At 45.7% G+C, this 17232-nt stretch overlaps 1 protein-coding gene across 1 annotated transcript in view; it reads left to right on the top strand.

Annotated features, from left to right (window-relative positions):
• The window catches only part of Hsc70-5 (Heat shock protein 70 cognate 5), a 28357-nt gene extending 14352 nt beyond the window's left edge, over positions 1-14005 (top strand). The window contains exons 10-15 of the mRNA XM_077687314.1: positions 2529-2618; positions 2901-3038; positions 8063-8167; positions 8773-9078; positions 9262-9402; positions 13394-14005. Coding sequence (XP_077543440.1) covers positions 2529-2618; positions 2901-3038; positions 8063-8167; positions 8773-9078; positions 9262-9402; positions 13394-13495 — 882 coding nt within the window. The 3' untranslated portion in view covers positions 13496-14005. The remainder of the gene's footprint in view (positions 1-2528; positions 2619-2900; positions 3039-8062; positions 8168-8772; positions 9079-9261; positions 9403-13393) is intronic.
• Positions 14006-17232: the final 3227 nt, after the last annotated feature.

The raw sequence follows: 17232 nt of genomic DNA, 5'->3' as shown, positions 1-17232 counted from the left end.
TGTGACCTAAAGATAATGACAAACCACCAGATTTATTCCAGGAAACCACCCGAAATTGCACATTTTGAATTACAGGTTGGGCTTCACCGCATCACACTAGCACCGTGCATGCTAACATTTTTTATATCTGACAAACTGTTTTTTACAACTATGATATATAAAAAACCTTTAAAAAACTGGTATTATTGGAAATGCCGTTAAATAATCTGCATTTCATGCTCCTGCAATTATTGCCTAACCAATTTTTTAGCAGGAAAAAAATGTTTTCTTGGACCCCTAAAATTAGTCAATTTTCCAGCGGTACGAAAGAGTTAATTTGAAGTTTGAATCCAAAGCATTAAAATTTGCGAGTAATTAAAAACTTTCTACTTCTCAATCTCTGCTGCCAGCCCACGAGTTATAGCCTTCTAGGTGTGAGCCAAGTTGCTGTGCACATACTGCCTCAGTAAAAACTACCATGCCTATGCAGCTTTTTTAAACTTAGTGATAGTGGGTGCACATGGATGAAAGAACACTCGGGGAAGGCCCCTAGCATCCCAATGCATTGCAAAGAGTGTGGAGGAAGTGACGTCATTTTTAACAAGCCCACAGACAGTGTTAGTTTTTTACGACTGCAGCGGCTAAATCTGTCTAAATGCCACAAACAATTTTTTACAGCGCTTTGACTGTGGCTGCCTCGCTACGCTGGCAACTTAGCGCAGTCGCTACAGCGTCGTGGTTGTCTGCAATCTGTGCACTACAGCTGATTTTGCAGTGTTTCTTCTACTGCCGTTTCTTTTGTGGTCTAATGTTCCTTCGAAGCAACATCTTATGGTTATTAATTGGCGTCGTCGGTGAGCATAGTTGCCGTTCTCTTGCAGCGATATCTCGTCGATTCCACGCAGTGGTTTTCCATCCTTATCGGTTTCCAAGTTTTGGAAACGTGACAACCCGGCACGCAACAGTGAGGCATCTTGCAAACCACTGCAGCCGCTTATCCACATGAAGTGGAATTCATCGCAGCTGAGACGTAGCGCACAAAAACTGCCGTGCTGTACAGGCCCAAACACTGCTCCCGTTGTCTGCTTTTGCTTTTGCAAGCCGCCCATACTGCGATGCTGTTATCAAACCGGAAACTGCAGAGGAGAATGGAGAGAATTCTGGGCTTAGCAGGCTCATCAACATGGCGGGTGCGGCTTCACGTCAGGGCCTCTCCTAACCTTTTCTTTCCTCCATGTGGGTGCATGGAATACTTAGCAGCCTTTTCTCAGTGTCAGCCAATGCGACCATTCAGTACGCATTTGCTCACAAGCAAAGGCCATACAGAAAGGAGGAAGCCACTGTGAAGCATCACATAGGGTGCACTCCCACTTCGTTATACTTAGGTGTCAAAAAATACTCTAACCTTTTATTGGTGTCATGCACATACAGCCTGGTGGGCGTCGTACAAATGTCATGAAAGCTCTAGGACAGGGGTCTGCATCCTGCGGCCTGCAGAGCAGTATTATGCGGCCCCCAGCATGTCATCAGACACTTCCTATCTGGAGGCCGAAATGCCAATTTTTGCCTCAAGTGGGGTTAGACTGGAGACGAGAACAGAGAAATGATTCGCTTCCAGTTGACATTGTCCCCATCTTCGCACTTAGCCAGATTATTGTCAATTCAATGAACTTTTGCCTGCAAAGCCCCCCCCCCCTTCCCATTTGATCTGCCGTCCTGCCCTCCGCTGTGTCTTTATGCTTCTCAAGATTGCCGACCCCTGCTCTGAAAGATAGCAGGCCAGTCTAGGCTGCCCGGAGTTGAAGGAAAGGGTAGTTGGGGATGTGGTGGAAGGGATAGCACAGAAAGATGATTGGCTTCTGCACACATTTTTGCTTTCCCCCATAGTGATGTGGAGGGGGGGGGGGGGGGGGAGGCAAGGCGAAAGCAAAAATTGCTGTTGTTTAAAAACCAAGTTTGTTGAGTGATAGCTTGGTTTCACTTGCTTTGGGAAAGGACAAGACCATTGGTTTACAGATTTTTATTGCTTGTCTTGGTTTAGACAAGGACAAGACAATTTTTTTGTAAAAAGCGCTGCTTTTGTAGCAGCATCCGCTGCATCTACAATTGCACCACAGACAACACATATGGTGCTTGGTGCCATTGGTGCAAATGCAGAGTGAACTTGGATGTGGCCTTGAGCCGCTGTTCATTTTCACTCTGCCACCGCCACAAGCACTGGCTGCATCGAAGTTAGACTTTGGCTGAGCTTAAAGGTCAGATTTATAAAACGAGGAATTTTCTGGATTTGTACCTCGTGTAGCAGAACTTCACTCTAAAAAGGCTGGGTAATGATTATAGTTGGACTACTACCTCCTTTATCATGGCAGTGGTTGGCATTTGTGGCAGGGGCCATTTGCAGCCTAAAAAAACTGAGCTCGCATGAAATGCGAAGCGGTTTTTTCTGCTGGCCTATTTTCAAGCTGTTATCAGGAGCTTTGGCAGAAAGCAAATTTTTTTTTGTTGTTGTTAGTGAGCAACTTGCTGTCTTTTTTTGTGTGCCTTTATAGGTCCAAGAAACGGTGCAGGAGATCTTTGGTAAGCAGCCAAGCAAAGCTGTAAATCCAGATGAAGCAGTTGCTGTTGGTGCTGCCATTCAGGTGAGGAGTATTGCTTTATTTTCTCCTGTAGCATTGCGCTGCTTCTGTTAATTGGGGCATATTTGTTATTGCGATGTCGCAATCGTGCTGTCATGAAATTTGTCTTGTAAATATGGACACCACAAGTGCTGCAGCAAGCTTTCTTGTTGCTTTGAGCTTCATAGTCCTTGTGCTCGATTAGGTTTGGGGGCACAGGTGAAATGGAGCAATTGCAAAAATATTGTCAACGTTGCTCTGGGGTACTAACACGAGAGCAACTTTTTTTTATTATTATTTTTGTAGGGTGGTGTCTTGGCTGGAGACGTGACGGATGTCCTCCTGCTGGATGTAACGCCCCTCTCCCTTGGAATAGAGACACTTGGTGGCGTATTCACCAAGCTAATCAACCGAAACACTACCATTCCTACCAAGAAAAGCCAGGTTTGGGTCCTATTACTTACCAACACAGTTTTTTTCGTGCAATAGCTAAATGCATGTTGTGAACTATTGAACTATTGAAAGTGCGAATTAAGAGGTGTCGTGGCGAGTAAAACGACGGTTTTATTTATGGACCAAATTTAATGACATTAGGAGCATTTGTGTAACTAACCATTCTAACAACAAAGCTGAAATCAGTTTAAAGATACCTTCTATACTTTTTAAGTTACAAGGCCTCTCACCTGAAAGTTGCTTTCCGCATAATCAACTAATTAGGCCAGAAGTCAACAAGATTTTTATGTCAGTGAAATCAGAAATGTCTCTAGAAGCTGTTATATTATTGCATTATATCATTTAGGTATAAAAAGGATAAAAGTCTCACTTTCTTTTTGACAAGACATTTTATTTCAAAAGGAAGCTAAAATTTGTCTTTCTATATCGGTACCTAAAGGAAATAAAGCAATTATCTAATAGGTTCCTTGCACAAAATAGACCTTCCTGATCATACTGAGTTCTTGCCTAATTAGTTAATTAATCTTGGGGAAACTTTTAGAAGGTAATCAGTCTCGGAACTCGTAAGGTATAGAAGATATTTTTAAATGCGAATGCATTTCTTAGTCGAGCCATGTCAGGCGCCGTGCGGCGTCCACGCGCCCGCAGGTGTTATCTCTCCGCTCTCACCCCCTCTCCCATAGCAACAGCTGCGAGCGCGCGCGCTCCTCCTCTCCCCTAGCAACTGGAGCAGGTGGTGCGGGCGGATCAGCGGCGAGTGAATGGAGAGGAGGAGCGCGCTCGGGCGTGTGAGGGCGCTCGCATCGTGGGAGCTCGCTGGAGCTCCCGCGTGTGTGGGAGAGTGTAGGCGAGGGTAGGCGCGGTGCTTCGGTGCTTCTCCTCTCGACGCTCGCCCCACTCTCCCACGCCCGCATGCTTCTCAAAGACCCTTTGACTGTGCACTTTACCGACCACAAGGCAGTGATCGTGGCCGTCAAGTACAACGACAACACAAACAGGTGTTAAATAAATGGTTACGCTACAAATCACCATCTCCTCATTAATTATAAATTCCGCGCACTCTCGCGCAAAAGAAATGCATTCGCATTTCCTCACGATTCCCTTCGGGGAGGTGGGGTGAATTTTTAAACTGATTTCAGTTTTGTTAGTAGGGTAGTTAACTACATAAGTGATTGATTAGATTTGGTCCATAAATAACAAAAATAGAAAAAGTTGCAGGTTCATTTATTTCTACTCCCCCTACTGTTCTGCATTCCTTAGTTCATGCCATTTATTTGTAGAATTGTCCTGAAGTAGAATTGCCCTCTTCATGCATGCTTCATCAATCTCATCTCTGCTGTGAACTTTATAGCTTATCCTAATTTTTCTCCTTCAGGCTGAGCAATGATGTGCAATTTTTCGTCTCCTAACGGGGGTTTCCCTTGCGGAGGAAATGGACTGAGCTCAGCTTTAGCTTTGACACTTGCTGTTCTAGAATGAACGTGATCACGTTGCACTACTGAGAGTTACTGGTGGATGTGACAAGGCTATGATATCACTTTTTTTTTTCTGGAAAAGGGGGAATGCATACTTAGCATTGCTGCCACTACATTTGCATTGCCAGGGTCGGCAAACCCACACGTTTTTCTAAAGCAAAGAAGGCATGAACAAGGTAAAGTGGTATTGGTTGCGTGGGGTCAGCGCACCGTGGCATGGACTGTTCATCGAGGCACAGGCAGAAATTTTTGTCCTGGAGTGGAGATAGTTGCTACCATTGAACTTTGCTGTAATAATGTATTCCCTGATAGAAAACTTCTTGTGTTGAGAACTTTGCTTGATGAAGTATTTAGTCTTTGTTGTTCAAATGGTTTTGCAAGTATATAAAACCATCCCAAAGCCATACGTTTCTAAGTGAGTGTTTGCAAATATAATTCAATGAAAGCAAATGTAAGAAACAGCAGAGAATGAGTATAGCAGAGTCTGCAAACGCATCTGCTACAAGAAAGCTTACTGTATCAAGCTAATCCCTTTTGGCTACCAATTTAATAAAAGCAAATGTATGAAACAGCAGAAAATGAGTGTAGCAGAGGCTGCAAACGCATCTGCTACAAGAAAGCTGACTGCATCAAGCTAATCCCTTTTGGCTACCCCATCACCATTCCGCTGCCATGATTGGGTCTGGCTCTGCAAATTTGCTTCAGACTGTGCTATCTGCTGCAGGCCTTAGGTCGGCATCAATGTGCCCTCATTGGTCCTTCCACCCTGCCAATTAGTTCCCCACTTTCATAAGGCTTGCTATCACACTGAGCACCCTTTCCCTGTCAGGCACTTGTAACAAAGGCTCACCCCTTTGAGAATGAAAAAAAAAAAAAATCCAGCGTCACTGAAAGTGAATACAGCCTGTTCAATTCCCTTGCTGGGGTATGCTCTATCAGCATCATCGTGTAAATAATCGTGCCATCAAAGGTGTCATCCCCGCAGCAGTCAGCCACGGCCATAAAGTTGCGGTCTCTCTCTTGCTGCCATAATACTGCCTTGCATTTATATTGAAACCACTTGTGAGACTCCTAAATATCGCCGACGTGCATTTGAATGTGTGTGCATTGTTGCTGTTTTTGTGTTGTTCAGGGGTGAGACAGCTGCGCATATTGCGCCTTTCTGATACAATTCCATTTTCCTGTGCCAAGCTGCTCCAAAAGCACGAAAATGGCGAAAATTGCGCCAAAATGCTCCAGAAGAGCCTCAAGGGCACCGATTTTGATGCTCATGTCAGTTTCGACGGGGACAAAAGCCTCCCGCATCTCGGTCACCGCTTTTATCGTCGGTCAATCGCAAACACAGAAATGGCACAAATAGAAAGACTGAAACGAACCAAGCGATAACTTCTAAAACTCAATTCGCTTTCCGTCCGGGATCGCAGAAACTGCCTTCTCGATTAGGCATCGCTGTGGCAACAAACATGGCCGCCGCCTGATCTGGCTGCTACCAACGCGCTCAGTGCGTATCGCCGATATTTTCCCTGGTTTATTTACGCTATCAGCTGAGTTCCAGTCTATTCATTCTATCTGTTGTGGCTCTGAACAGTGACGTTAACGCAAGGATATGGTTTGAGATTGGTGCCAGATTACGGGAAGTTGGGCGGCTCGAAAAAAAGTTCATTGAAAAGTTCATTGCCTACGTTCACTGCCTACGTTCAAAAAGTTCATTGCCTATGACTTCGGCGTGGTTTGTCCTTGAGTGCGAAACGCGGTGCGCGCGTCTATAATCGGGTTCGTGAAGTGAATTTTTTGGCTTGTTGTGCTGTTGTAAAATGTTGAGGTGTTGCTGTGCTTCGAAGCGCGATCGCGAGCCTCGCGGATGGAACGGTCGACACGAAAGTTGCGGGCTGTGGTGCGGCGCCGCGACCTGTTCAGGCAGCGCCCAATAGCTGCAAGACTACACGGTTGCCATAGAACGCGACTATAACACTTGATGTATGCAAAGTGATATTTAATGCCAAAATCTAGGTGGCTAAACATTAACGCTACTCAAATGACCATAGGGTGAACCTGCGCCCCGGGGACTGAAACGGGTAGGCTGGTTGGGCTATGCGACAGTTAGCTCGAAGCTGCTCAACTGTTGCCGTGACTACAGTCGTTCATACAACACAGCGTGGGATTACAAAAATAATAATTTTAGCATTAAAACAGCAAAAAAAAAAATGCCGCAATTGCGGAGCCCTTAAGTTTGATAAGAGTTTTAGCAGTCTGTCTGTTCCGTCGTGTATGTAGTTACCGTGCTCACCGGGACTCGTCTGGGCACTTGGGCATTCGTAGCCGTAGGGGGATTAGTTGCCCGCGCCTCCTCGCCCTTCCGCGCGCGCAGGCGCAGACTGGTGCGGTCAACCCGGTAACAAAGTAACCAACAGAACAGACGGACTGCTAAAACTCTCTAATGTTAACGGCAGTTTTGTTGTCAGTGTTGCGTGCAGGCGCAACACAATATCACCAGTTAGGAAAAAGGTAGTGCAGTTAGTACTTTGTGATACTCTTAAAAACTGTTTCAGGTAAGGCTGTTTGAGTGTTCTGTGTATTCAAAACTGATTGAAATGTGCACTTGACCCTGCAAATTGCTGAAATGATGATTTTTTAAGCTCACAAGACGATGTATTAAATGTCCCTAACTGCTCCAAATCAAGATTCTTCTGCTCCAAAATCGAAATTTTGCTGCTCCGAAAACTGCTTCCAAATCTGTTTGGGCTGTCTCACCCCTGGTTGTGTTCAAAGTACCACTGTCGTTTTGCTGTGGAAAAAAAAAAACTGACTGCATATAAACAAGCAATGTCGGGCCGCTGTGGGGAAAAAATGAACTGCTTTGTGCTTCTACGAGCAGCCCTCACACATTTTCACTTCCTGGTTACAGATATTTTGATAGAACCTTGGAAGGCGCGATTTGTGTATGTGTATATCTGTATAAAAAGCGGATGAGTGGGTTTCACCAGTGCAGTTGCGTAAACATAGTTTCATCAGGTGACTTGCAGTGCTCCTGCCGGGAAGGTCTTTATTTTTTTTTGAGCGAAAATTCTGTGTGTGCTTGGAACAGTGCATATCAAAATTTTTTTAGACTGTTATTCCTCACCAGTACCTGCAACTCTGTCATTAAATGAATTGACTGGTTCTGGTCTGTTTTTGTGGCACCACAATACCACACTCATCATGAGCTTTGTTGCAGCTTTTGTTGTCGTGAATAACAAAACTTCAGCGCTACTTTTTATGGCGAGAAATGGTTAGATAAATTCTGATTGTAGGTCCCATGATATCTTTACTAATAGTTGCTACGAAGGAGCTTCCCTCGCATTTGAATGTGCCTCAGTTGTAACTGCAATTACAGCAAATTTCTCATTATAATCTGTGGTATGTTTGATAAATCGTGGTTGTGTCGCCCACTTGTAAACTAGGAAATAACATGAAAAGATTGTGCAACTTTTCGCACTCGACAGTGGCAACAACCCCCACAAGTGGCTTTGCAATGATGCCTGGTGTTTGTGCATGTTGCAGGTGTTCTCCACTGCTGCCGATGGCCAGACGCAGGTGGAAATCAAAGTGCACCAGGGTGAGCGTGAAATGGCCAGCGACAACAAGCTCTTGGGCCAGTTCAGTCTGGTACGTAGTGTCCTTGACAGCATAGAAGCATGCACAGATTAACTCCTTGCCACATTGCAGCGCGAACTGCCCATGTCACCCAGAATATTAAACTGGGAACACAATTTTGAAATTAAATACTGAACACTCGGGGTCTGCGCTGTATTAGAACACAGTTACAGCACTTTTATGCCAATAATTTTTTTTCATTTGCTTCAGTAATTTCAGTTACAAGCAAGCTTGTTTGCTCGGAATTGCTTTTAGCAGCAGCTGTGCAATGTAGGTGTAAAGTTCGTTGTCGCACTGAATGCGTGTGATGAGTGCACCGAAAGATCATGTAGCATGGAAGGATGTCTGTCTGTGTGTAGAGCCTGGTACCAAAGCTCCTAGCAGAGTTTCAGTGGCTGCGGAACTACAGCCAACTTGTGTTGACCCTGCACTTAGAACTGTCCGCAGTTCAATGCGGCTGCGCTAGCCCAAAAGCCGTAGCTGGATGGTTCTCGGTTGTCCCCGTGCACACGCCAAATCATTTTCTGGTGCTTTGTAATTGATTCTGGCTGCGCATTGGGAAGTTCGTTCCAGTGGGACACTGCTCCTGATCGAGTGTGTTCTGGCTGTGCCTGCAGGTTGGCATTCCACCAGCGCCTCGGGGAGTGCCCCAGATCGAGGTCACGTTTGACATTGACGCCAACGGCATCGTCCATGTGTCGGCACGGGACAAGGGCACTGGCAAGGAGCAGCAGATTGTGATCCAGTCTTCTGGTGGTCTCAGCAAAGAGGAAATTGAGAACATGATCAAGAATGCCGAGCGCTATGCCGAAGCTGACAAGCAGAAGAAGGAAACCGTTGAGGCAGTGAACCAGGCAGAGGGCATCATTCACGACACCGAGTCCAAGATGGACGAGTTCAAGGATCAGCTGCCAGAAGAGGAGGTGAGTTGTGTGTGCTGAATAGCTTTGAACACTGTTGGCTTTGGTGCTGTTGGTTGCGTGGGCTCCATGTGCAGGCACAATCACTGTCATGGTCACACTAGGGTGCTCAGTTTGAGCTGCTGTAATTTGCATTGCTCCTATGCTGTTGAGGATTGATTGTGCCTTCCCCCCCGTTTTTTGCAGTGCAACAAATTGAGAGAGAAGATCACCAAGGTTAGGGAAATCCTGAGCAACAAAGACAAGGAGTCTGCTGAATCTATAAAGCAGGCAACAAACGATCTGCAACAAGCGTCCTTGAAACTCTTTGAGATGGCATATAAGAAGGTAAGAGCAGCATTGGAGGATTATTAAGGGGGACATGGCTGTGCACAAGTTTTTTAAAGGCTGAGCATATGTGTCAAGTCTCCTTGTAGTATATTCTGATCCAGTCTTCGTACTGGACGAATGTTCACTAGCCAGTGCTGTTTTTTCACCACTGTAATTGCTTTGCCATTTTAGAAGATGGCGCGCAACAAGTTAGGCTGCCTTTGCTCGAAAGCTGAAAGGTAGCGGACAAGTAGACACAATAGCTGCTTACGTTGTCTGTGTGGGAAGTGGAAAGTCCTTGGTGCTTCATTTTTTTATGCGATAACGTTACGGTGAAGAGCACCCAAGCTTGTACATGCTTCTTTCTGTGCGCTCTTACCAACATATCCACCCATCATACTGAAGCAGTTTCCCTCGCTGAGCAGTGATGTGCAATTTTTCGTCTCCTAACGGAAGTATTTTCCTTGCGGAGAGAACATACTGAGCTCAGCTTGATTCGTTATGAGTTAAAGGGTGACGCGACTTTCAACTATAGAGGCCAAAGCATTTTTTTTTTTGAAAGGCACATATTTGGCTCCTATGTTTTGTATTCTGGGCATTTGCCAAGTATTTCTGCTAAAAACCATCGCAAAGTAACAAAAAATGCTTCTGTCAGTTTCGCTGACAAAATATCAGCACGAAAGAGAAAAAAAATGATTTTGCAAGTGCTGTATCACTGCAGTGGCCATTGGCCAGTGGCAGTGGTGCCACTGGGCGTGGCCATTTTGTTATCGTTAGATCGGCCAAGCGGTCCTCTTTCCTTTTCCGGTTCCTGCGTTTATCTTCATTCGCTCGCAAATGCACGGATGGCAGAAAAAAAGACGCAGAAACAAGCCAGCTATAGATTCTTAACGCGCGATGGGCCCTCCAGTCTGGGCGTGCTGAAGCAGCCTTCCTGATTGGATGCTGCTGCGGCAGTGCAAAATGGCGGCTGCGTGAACTGCGCAGTGCGTGATCCCAGTTCATTTTCGGTGCTTCTGTTGGCCGCATTTCTGTTCAGTTATTTTATCTGCTGTGGTATCCAACACGAACATTATCATGACTGGAATACCTGAGATCACGTACCAGATTAGGAGAAATTGGGTGGCTCGGAAGGCGTACCTCATTGAACGCAACGTGATGCACGTGACTACCTTGGCCAGTCCTTGGAGAGTGAAACACAGTGTGCATATTTGTGGTAGAGGTTCACGAAGTGAACTTTTAGTCTCATTTGCGATGTTTACGTGCTTAGCTATTGCTGTTTGACAGCGGGCTCGCTAGCCTTGGGAAAGAAACTATCGATGCGTCAAAACCTGTGGTGCGCACTGCATGCCACGGCACGTTAGAGCATCACTTGAATGCTCAACCGGTTATGATTGAACGTGAGTAGTTGTAATTAATGCCTGTGACATTAAATTTAATCTTAAAAGCGATGTGACAAACCATATTAGGGCTACTCACAGTACAATATGTGGTGGTAAATGTGCTCCGTGTAACGCACGAGTCTTGTTGTTTAAAGAAAATTATACGTGTATAGATGAGTGCATATTTGGTGGCCTGAGTGTCAAAAGTATTGGGAAAAAAATGTTCACGCATTGAAGTTGGAGTTATGCAAATTGTTGTACCAAGCTTCCAAGTAGCTCATTTGTATCCTTAAGCGCTGGACACATGTACGACTGGTGCGTGCGATTCGCATGCGACTGATCGTTACGATTGATCGTTAGGACCTGTTTTGGCGTCGTTAGCTGGTTGGAGGAGGCTCACGACGTGCGACTGGCAAGCCAGATGCAGTCGTGCCGTCGTTGAGAGCGTCGTGAGGCCACAGCCAATGAGAGCCCGCTGAGCCCGCAACCGGCTTGCGTTGCTCGGGCGCTCAAGCCAGCTCGGGTGATGGGAACTTTAGGCTTAGCATCCTGGCGGATATTTGATCGCCGCTATCTGTGCAGCTGCGAATGACAATCCGTAACACAATTTTTCACCACACTATCAACCCTTTTCTCGCATGTTGAACTTTATTTAAGCTATAACTGCCGTTTGAGCGATCGGTGACCAAGACATCTGCGTAGCCTGTTTCGATGCTTCCGCACAGGTATTGCCATCTCTCAGCCGGTCGGCGCACCGCGCGCCGCGGCGACCGGTCAGCGTAGGCTTGCATCGCGGCAGATATCTGATCGCCGCTTTTAAAATAAGCCCTGACAACAATCCCTAGCACAATTTTTCACCACAATAACACCTACTTTCTCGCATGTGGAACTTCATTTTAACGATCAGATTGATTCAGAGGAGCAGCGACAAGCGGTTGCTACCGTGGTCTGCGCCGGTTCGAGCCGCTGAGTGTGCCGAGCTGGCAGGCGCGGCCGGCGTGTGCGCGGACTGTTTCCGAAGGCAGAAAACGCTTCACGATTGCCTGCTTTATCCATTTCTTGCGAAACGCACGGAATCTACAAATTCAGCTCAGCAATCGTCGTAGTTGACCATGGAGCAAAAACAGTGGGTGGAGCGACGCTGACGACGCATCGTATGCGCGCATCGGGTCATGTGTCTCAAATTCACGCGTACGACTAGTCGTGGCGACAGTCGTAACAATCAGTCACATGCGAATCGCGTGTACCAATCGTACATGTGTCCAGCGCTTTATGATAGTGAAACCTGCATGTATGAGTACCAAGTTGCTGCTCCAGGCAAGGTTTAAAATATAAAATAAGCCGGAGGTCAGTTTTCAAATGTATCTCACAGAAAAGAATGCCTCACTCCTTGCCATGGTGACAACACTGCATAGGAAAGTTGCCTAGTGCAATACAGGCAAGCCAGCTAAGCTACTTTGCATTGAAAGCAATCTCCTCTCCTCCCACCCCCTCATTTGGTCTGCAAACTGGGCTCAAACTCTTCACAGAGGAGCTGAAAGTGGTGTTTTGTGGAAAGAAAGAGGCTGAAAAAAGAACAATTTCAAGGCAAGGCGTTCCGAAAACCCAGTGTTCATAAGGACTCGAAAGACAACCCTAGCGACTTTTGATAAATGATGTCTGTGCTCAAAACGGTGTTTTTTTTTTTTGTGTGTGTGTGTGTGTGTTGCACCGCCTTTTCAGCAATTTCTTCATGACCACTGGGTCTATATTGCCACTATTCTTTTTGCTTTATTCCTTGATAAAGGGTTCAGGTTGTGAAATTTTTGGTTTTCCAGCTTCGCTTTCAGTGAATTTTTTTATTCAAGGAAATGAAAATTAAAAAAATGAAACTTCAAAACTGTGTTGTAAATAAAAAATCTAAGAATGTCACGACCTCGTCCATTCATTTGAGAATGCAAAGTACTTCGAACAAGTTTTCATCGTGTTTTATAAGCCACTTAAAGCTCGGTACAAGATGAACAGAAAGAAAATTTTATAAATTAAAAAATTTACAAAATGTCACCTTCACATTTTTATGGTAGTATCATAGAAGCATTTTCAGCTACTGTGCCAATTTTCATCAAAATGCATAAAAAATAAAGTTGATTTTGAATGCCATATCCCCCCTTAGTTCTGTGATGCGTGAAATGAGCTTTACAAATATTGTTTCATCAACGCCTGGAGTGGGAGCAAAACTATTAATACACAACACACATGGGGTTGGCTTCATTGTTACCATATCGTCTATTTTTAGTATAGTGAGTATTCTTTTTTTTTAATATAATAAGCTTTGCAAACGTTGTCAGGCTTTTATGGGAGTCATCCTTGCAACTACTTCATTGAATTGAATGTCTTGACAAACTCCTATGTCTGTCAAGTTCTCAGTGCAAGTAAAAACACAGTCAATCAGTTCCAGCAACTCACTGAATAAGCACAGAGCGTTGTGTGAGGAAGTTCAGGATGGATGTTTCTGTGTGACGCAAGATGTTCATTTCAATTTATGTTAGTACTTTTGTCAGGTCCACAAGGTGCTTTTCTTTTTAATCTTTGGTTCAAGTTACTATGATTGCCCTGTAACACTTTATGGTATTTTTATCTGCATGCAGATGGCATCTGAGAGGGCTGGCTCTGAGTCGTCCGGTTCTAGTGACAGCAGCAGCAGCAGCAGCACCCAGGAGAATGCCGAAAAGAAAGAAGAGAAGAACTGAGCATGGACTTGTGACTTCAGTGCAGTTTGGTGGCCCAGCCGCCATGTTGTTAAAATATCTCATCACTGATAGGTTTTTTTTTTTTTTGTCATATGAGTATCATGTGGATCATTGCAGCTTGCCCATCATGGTTGCAATGGACTGTATATTAGACTAGTGGCTCCTGGGCATTGCACACTGGAAAGTTAGACTGTTCTCCGGTGCTTGTGCTGGGGTTGGCTGACCTGTAGCGCACATCTTTTTTTTATGCATTTCGTCTGGTGACATTGTAATTTTATTGTAGTGTTAACACTGTACAGTAAGGGTATGTAGCGAGGACTTTGTCGCTACTTCCACGTGACCATCAGATTGCTGTTTATATTTGTGCCGTAGTGTAATGGCAGCAGTGTGCTAAGCCTCGGTTCCTTCCCCTCTCATGCTGGAGCAGGTTGGTAGGTTGAAGACCTTGGAATCACAACTGAAAGCAGCCGTTTATTGTCCAAAATAAAACTGTATATTAGCGTTGCCTTACGTTGCGTTGCTTGAGTGGTGAATGTGTGTGTGGGCAGCTCGGGCCGATCCGAGCATTGCCTTGGGTATGCTTGCAGTTACGAAGGGGCTTGCGGACACTTTCTGAAAATGGCACGCAGCAAGGTCCTGCATCAAAATAACTAATCAAGATTTATCTGAAGTTATTTTAGGTTGTCTCCCGGCTTGTTTTTGGATTTTAATGTGTAGCAGATAATGATTTGGTTTGAATAGTTGCGAATTAAAGTGAATATTTTTAATTGTAGCAAATATTTAGTGATTTCCGCTAGTTTTCGTGTAAGAATTGTATTGGTAATATTTAGGCGTGGACTATTTGCTGTCGACAGTAAGAAATTTGGTCATGGGATGGAAGTGCTAGTTGTAGCTAGAATGGAGAGGGTGTTCTTCAAATAGGGGTCAGTTCAGCCTGCATAGATTTTTTGGAGTCGACACAACTACGGCATCATAGGCACAAGGGTCAATTTCAAGTGGCAGGCTACGATTTGTAGCCAAATTAAGGATTACAGGGCTGAGGATTGTACATTTGGAATATTCCCGTTCAAGGTAGCATATTGCCAACGATGCATCCTTGGGGTTAAGGCGGGTGGGTCGGTGCTTTAGAAAGCTAATTCTTGCGAGATGCCTTTGGGGTTTCAAAAGCCTCGTGCATATCAAGGACTAACGTGCACCAAGGGAGGTTCTTTCGGGATGTCCAATTTGACTTCACAGAGCCAGAGGTAATCTTCTGTGCCTAATTTGGGACAAAAACCTGCGAGTGATGGTCATTTTGAGGTGGTGAACTTTTCCAGTATCCCAGGATTGATTGACCTTGTGGAGGATTGATTGTGGAGGACTTGCCATTTAATTTGGGTGTGGCCGTGTGCAGGTTTGTGTTTTTGTTGGGAGATGGCCATTTGCATATTGCTCATGGTGAATGGAGAAGCAAGCTAAGTGAGGGGCGCTGGGATGTTGGTTTTGGGCAGATGTGAGAAGGTCAAATTGTCAGCCTTGGCGGGGCGGAAGAATGTCTTGATAAGAGTTTTCTGCGCTTGAGGGTAAGCATCATGGAGCTATAGTTCCCCAAGACGGGGTAATTTTGCTTTCGCCTATTGTCTCTGACTGCAGAAGAGCCCGAGAGACCTGCCGCGGTGGCTCAGTGGCTAAGGTGTTGTGCTACTGAGCACGAGGTCGCGGGTTTGATTTCCGGCCGCGGCGGCTGGTTTCCTGATGGAGGCGAAAAGCAAAAATGCCCATGTATACGAGATTTCGACACACGTTAAAGGTCCCCAGGTAGTCAAAATTAATCCGGAGCCCTCCACTATGGCACGCCTCATCGCCTGCGTTGCGTCGGCCCTTTAAACCCCACAATCAAATGAAATCGGAGCCTGAGAGACCTTGTTCTTGTCTAAATTGTTGGCAGACATGCCAGTGTTCGGATGAAAATGATTTTGTATTCATTTATTACTTTATAGCACTATTTTAATCTCGCAAGTTTATAGTGACTTTTTTCGCTCTCTCCTCTGAGGCACTCAGCAACACTGAAAAGTTTGAGCATGTGAGCTTCTGGGTTATGGTCTCCTCGGGTGGTACTTTTGGTTGATGGCATGAGTTTAGGAACTACTTTAATGGCTTTTAACTCTCCTTTCGGGCAAAAGGTAAGGTGATCTATTTGGGTGAGGTTGGTTGCATGACGTTCGTCGTATAGTGTGATGTGCACACTGTTAGCGGCGCAATTAAAATAAACCGGCACGTGATTGCAGCTTTCCTCGTGGTACGGGATTAATTGATCCCTGGCCAGGGGCGTAGCCAGAAATTTTCTGGGGAGTGGGGGTGCTGAGATTGCACCTCAACGCTGCCTCGTCAGCCCCGTCGCGACGGACGAATACAGACTGGTACGTATGTGCCGTATTTTTATTACGGTTAACAATAGTTCAATTTCAGTAGCAGTATCGCTTATGCCAGTTGCCGGTGTCGTGTATGGAAAGCCGTTAGCGCGAGTTCTCTGCTCCGACCAGAAAGATACGAGCGTCAATGCGCGGTGTGTACGGCATTTTTTTCCCCCCAGGTCAGAGCGCTTTAACGGCGATTTGACGAAGTCGGCGACGAGCGCCAGCGTGTCCCGGGAGTGAGCTAACGTAAGGGTCCCTGCCGTAATCACTTCCTCGGAAATGAAGCGAGCACACTCGTACTTCCTTTAGCTCTCTTTCTCCTCCGTTTGCAAAGTTCACAAAACGTAGCCACTTGCTTCGCCGAGGTTCGTCGTTGGGCAGCACATGAAAGGAGATCTCCTCACCGGCGGGGATGTCGCACTCCCTCGACGATTTGCCCGTACTACATGGGCATTTCAAAACGTAGCAACGAAATTTCATTGTAAAGTAATCGAACAAACTGAAGTTTTCAGTGGTTGTAAACTGGAAACGAGCTCCTAACAATAGCAGCAAACCAACACCATTCCGAAACTGCGACGACTGTCACTATCTCGTCGCTGCTTGCTGTTCCTTACTCCCCTCGTTTATATTTTTACCTTTGCTGGTTGGCGATATGACGGCCAACCTCCTGTGAAGGGATTACGATACCAAGCAAGGTCGCGGCTGTGCGTGCTGGAACGGTTCGTTGGCCCCTAAGAGCCTCGAACCCGAAAATTCGTCTGCGCGACGGCGAGATGTCGAGCTCGGCCGGCGGTAGTTTCGTACGCATTGGCGCACACGCTTGCGTGTTCGTTCGGAACTTCAACCGTTTACTCCACCGTTCTTTGTAATAAAAAGAATGTGCAGTATGTTTCACGGGCATTTAGCTCGCTATGCAAACTGTAAGCCCTGCCTAACATGCGTTTTCTTTTGCCGGCCTCCGCCAATCGCAGAGCATTCTCGAGTGACATCATAGGTTCTGTTGCGGAAAATGAGCTGGTGGGTCGCATGGTCATTTCCTTTTTTCCTAATTATGGAGCTTATTTGAGCGAAGTTTGCGTTATAAGTGGTGTCGTTATGGTTCTAACGAGGCAATCTTTCGAATGAACGAAACTTTTGTTTTCTCTTCATGGCTGTTCCAATCAGAGCGAAGAACGGCGCCTGCTCGCCGCTCTACGAAACTTCGTCGAGAACTCTGGCCTTCACCATTTCGTTTAATTCCACATCCAATTGGATGTACCATTGGATGTATCATACTTTTTCCCCAACTCCCATTACCTAATCTCTCCCCTAGACACCAAAATTCGCTAAAACGTAACATGG

This window comes from Haemaphysalis longicornis, unplaced genomic scaffold (genome assembly GCF_048455015.1).
Source record: "Haemaphysalis longicornis isolate Haplotype H1 unplaced genomic scaffold, Haemaphysalis longicornis Haplotype H1 scaffold_1, whole genome shotgun sequence".
Lineage (NCBI taxonomy): Eukaryota > Metazoa > Arthropoda > Arachnida > Ixodida > Ixodidae > Haemaphysalis > Haemaphysalis longicornis.
This window is presented reverse-complemented; position numbering and strand designations above follow the sequence as displayed.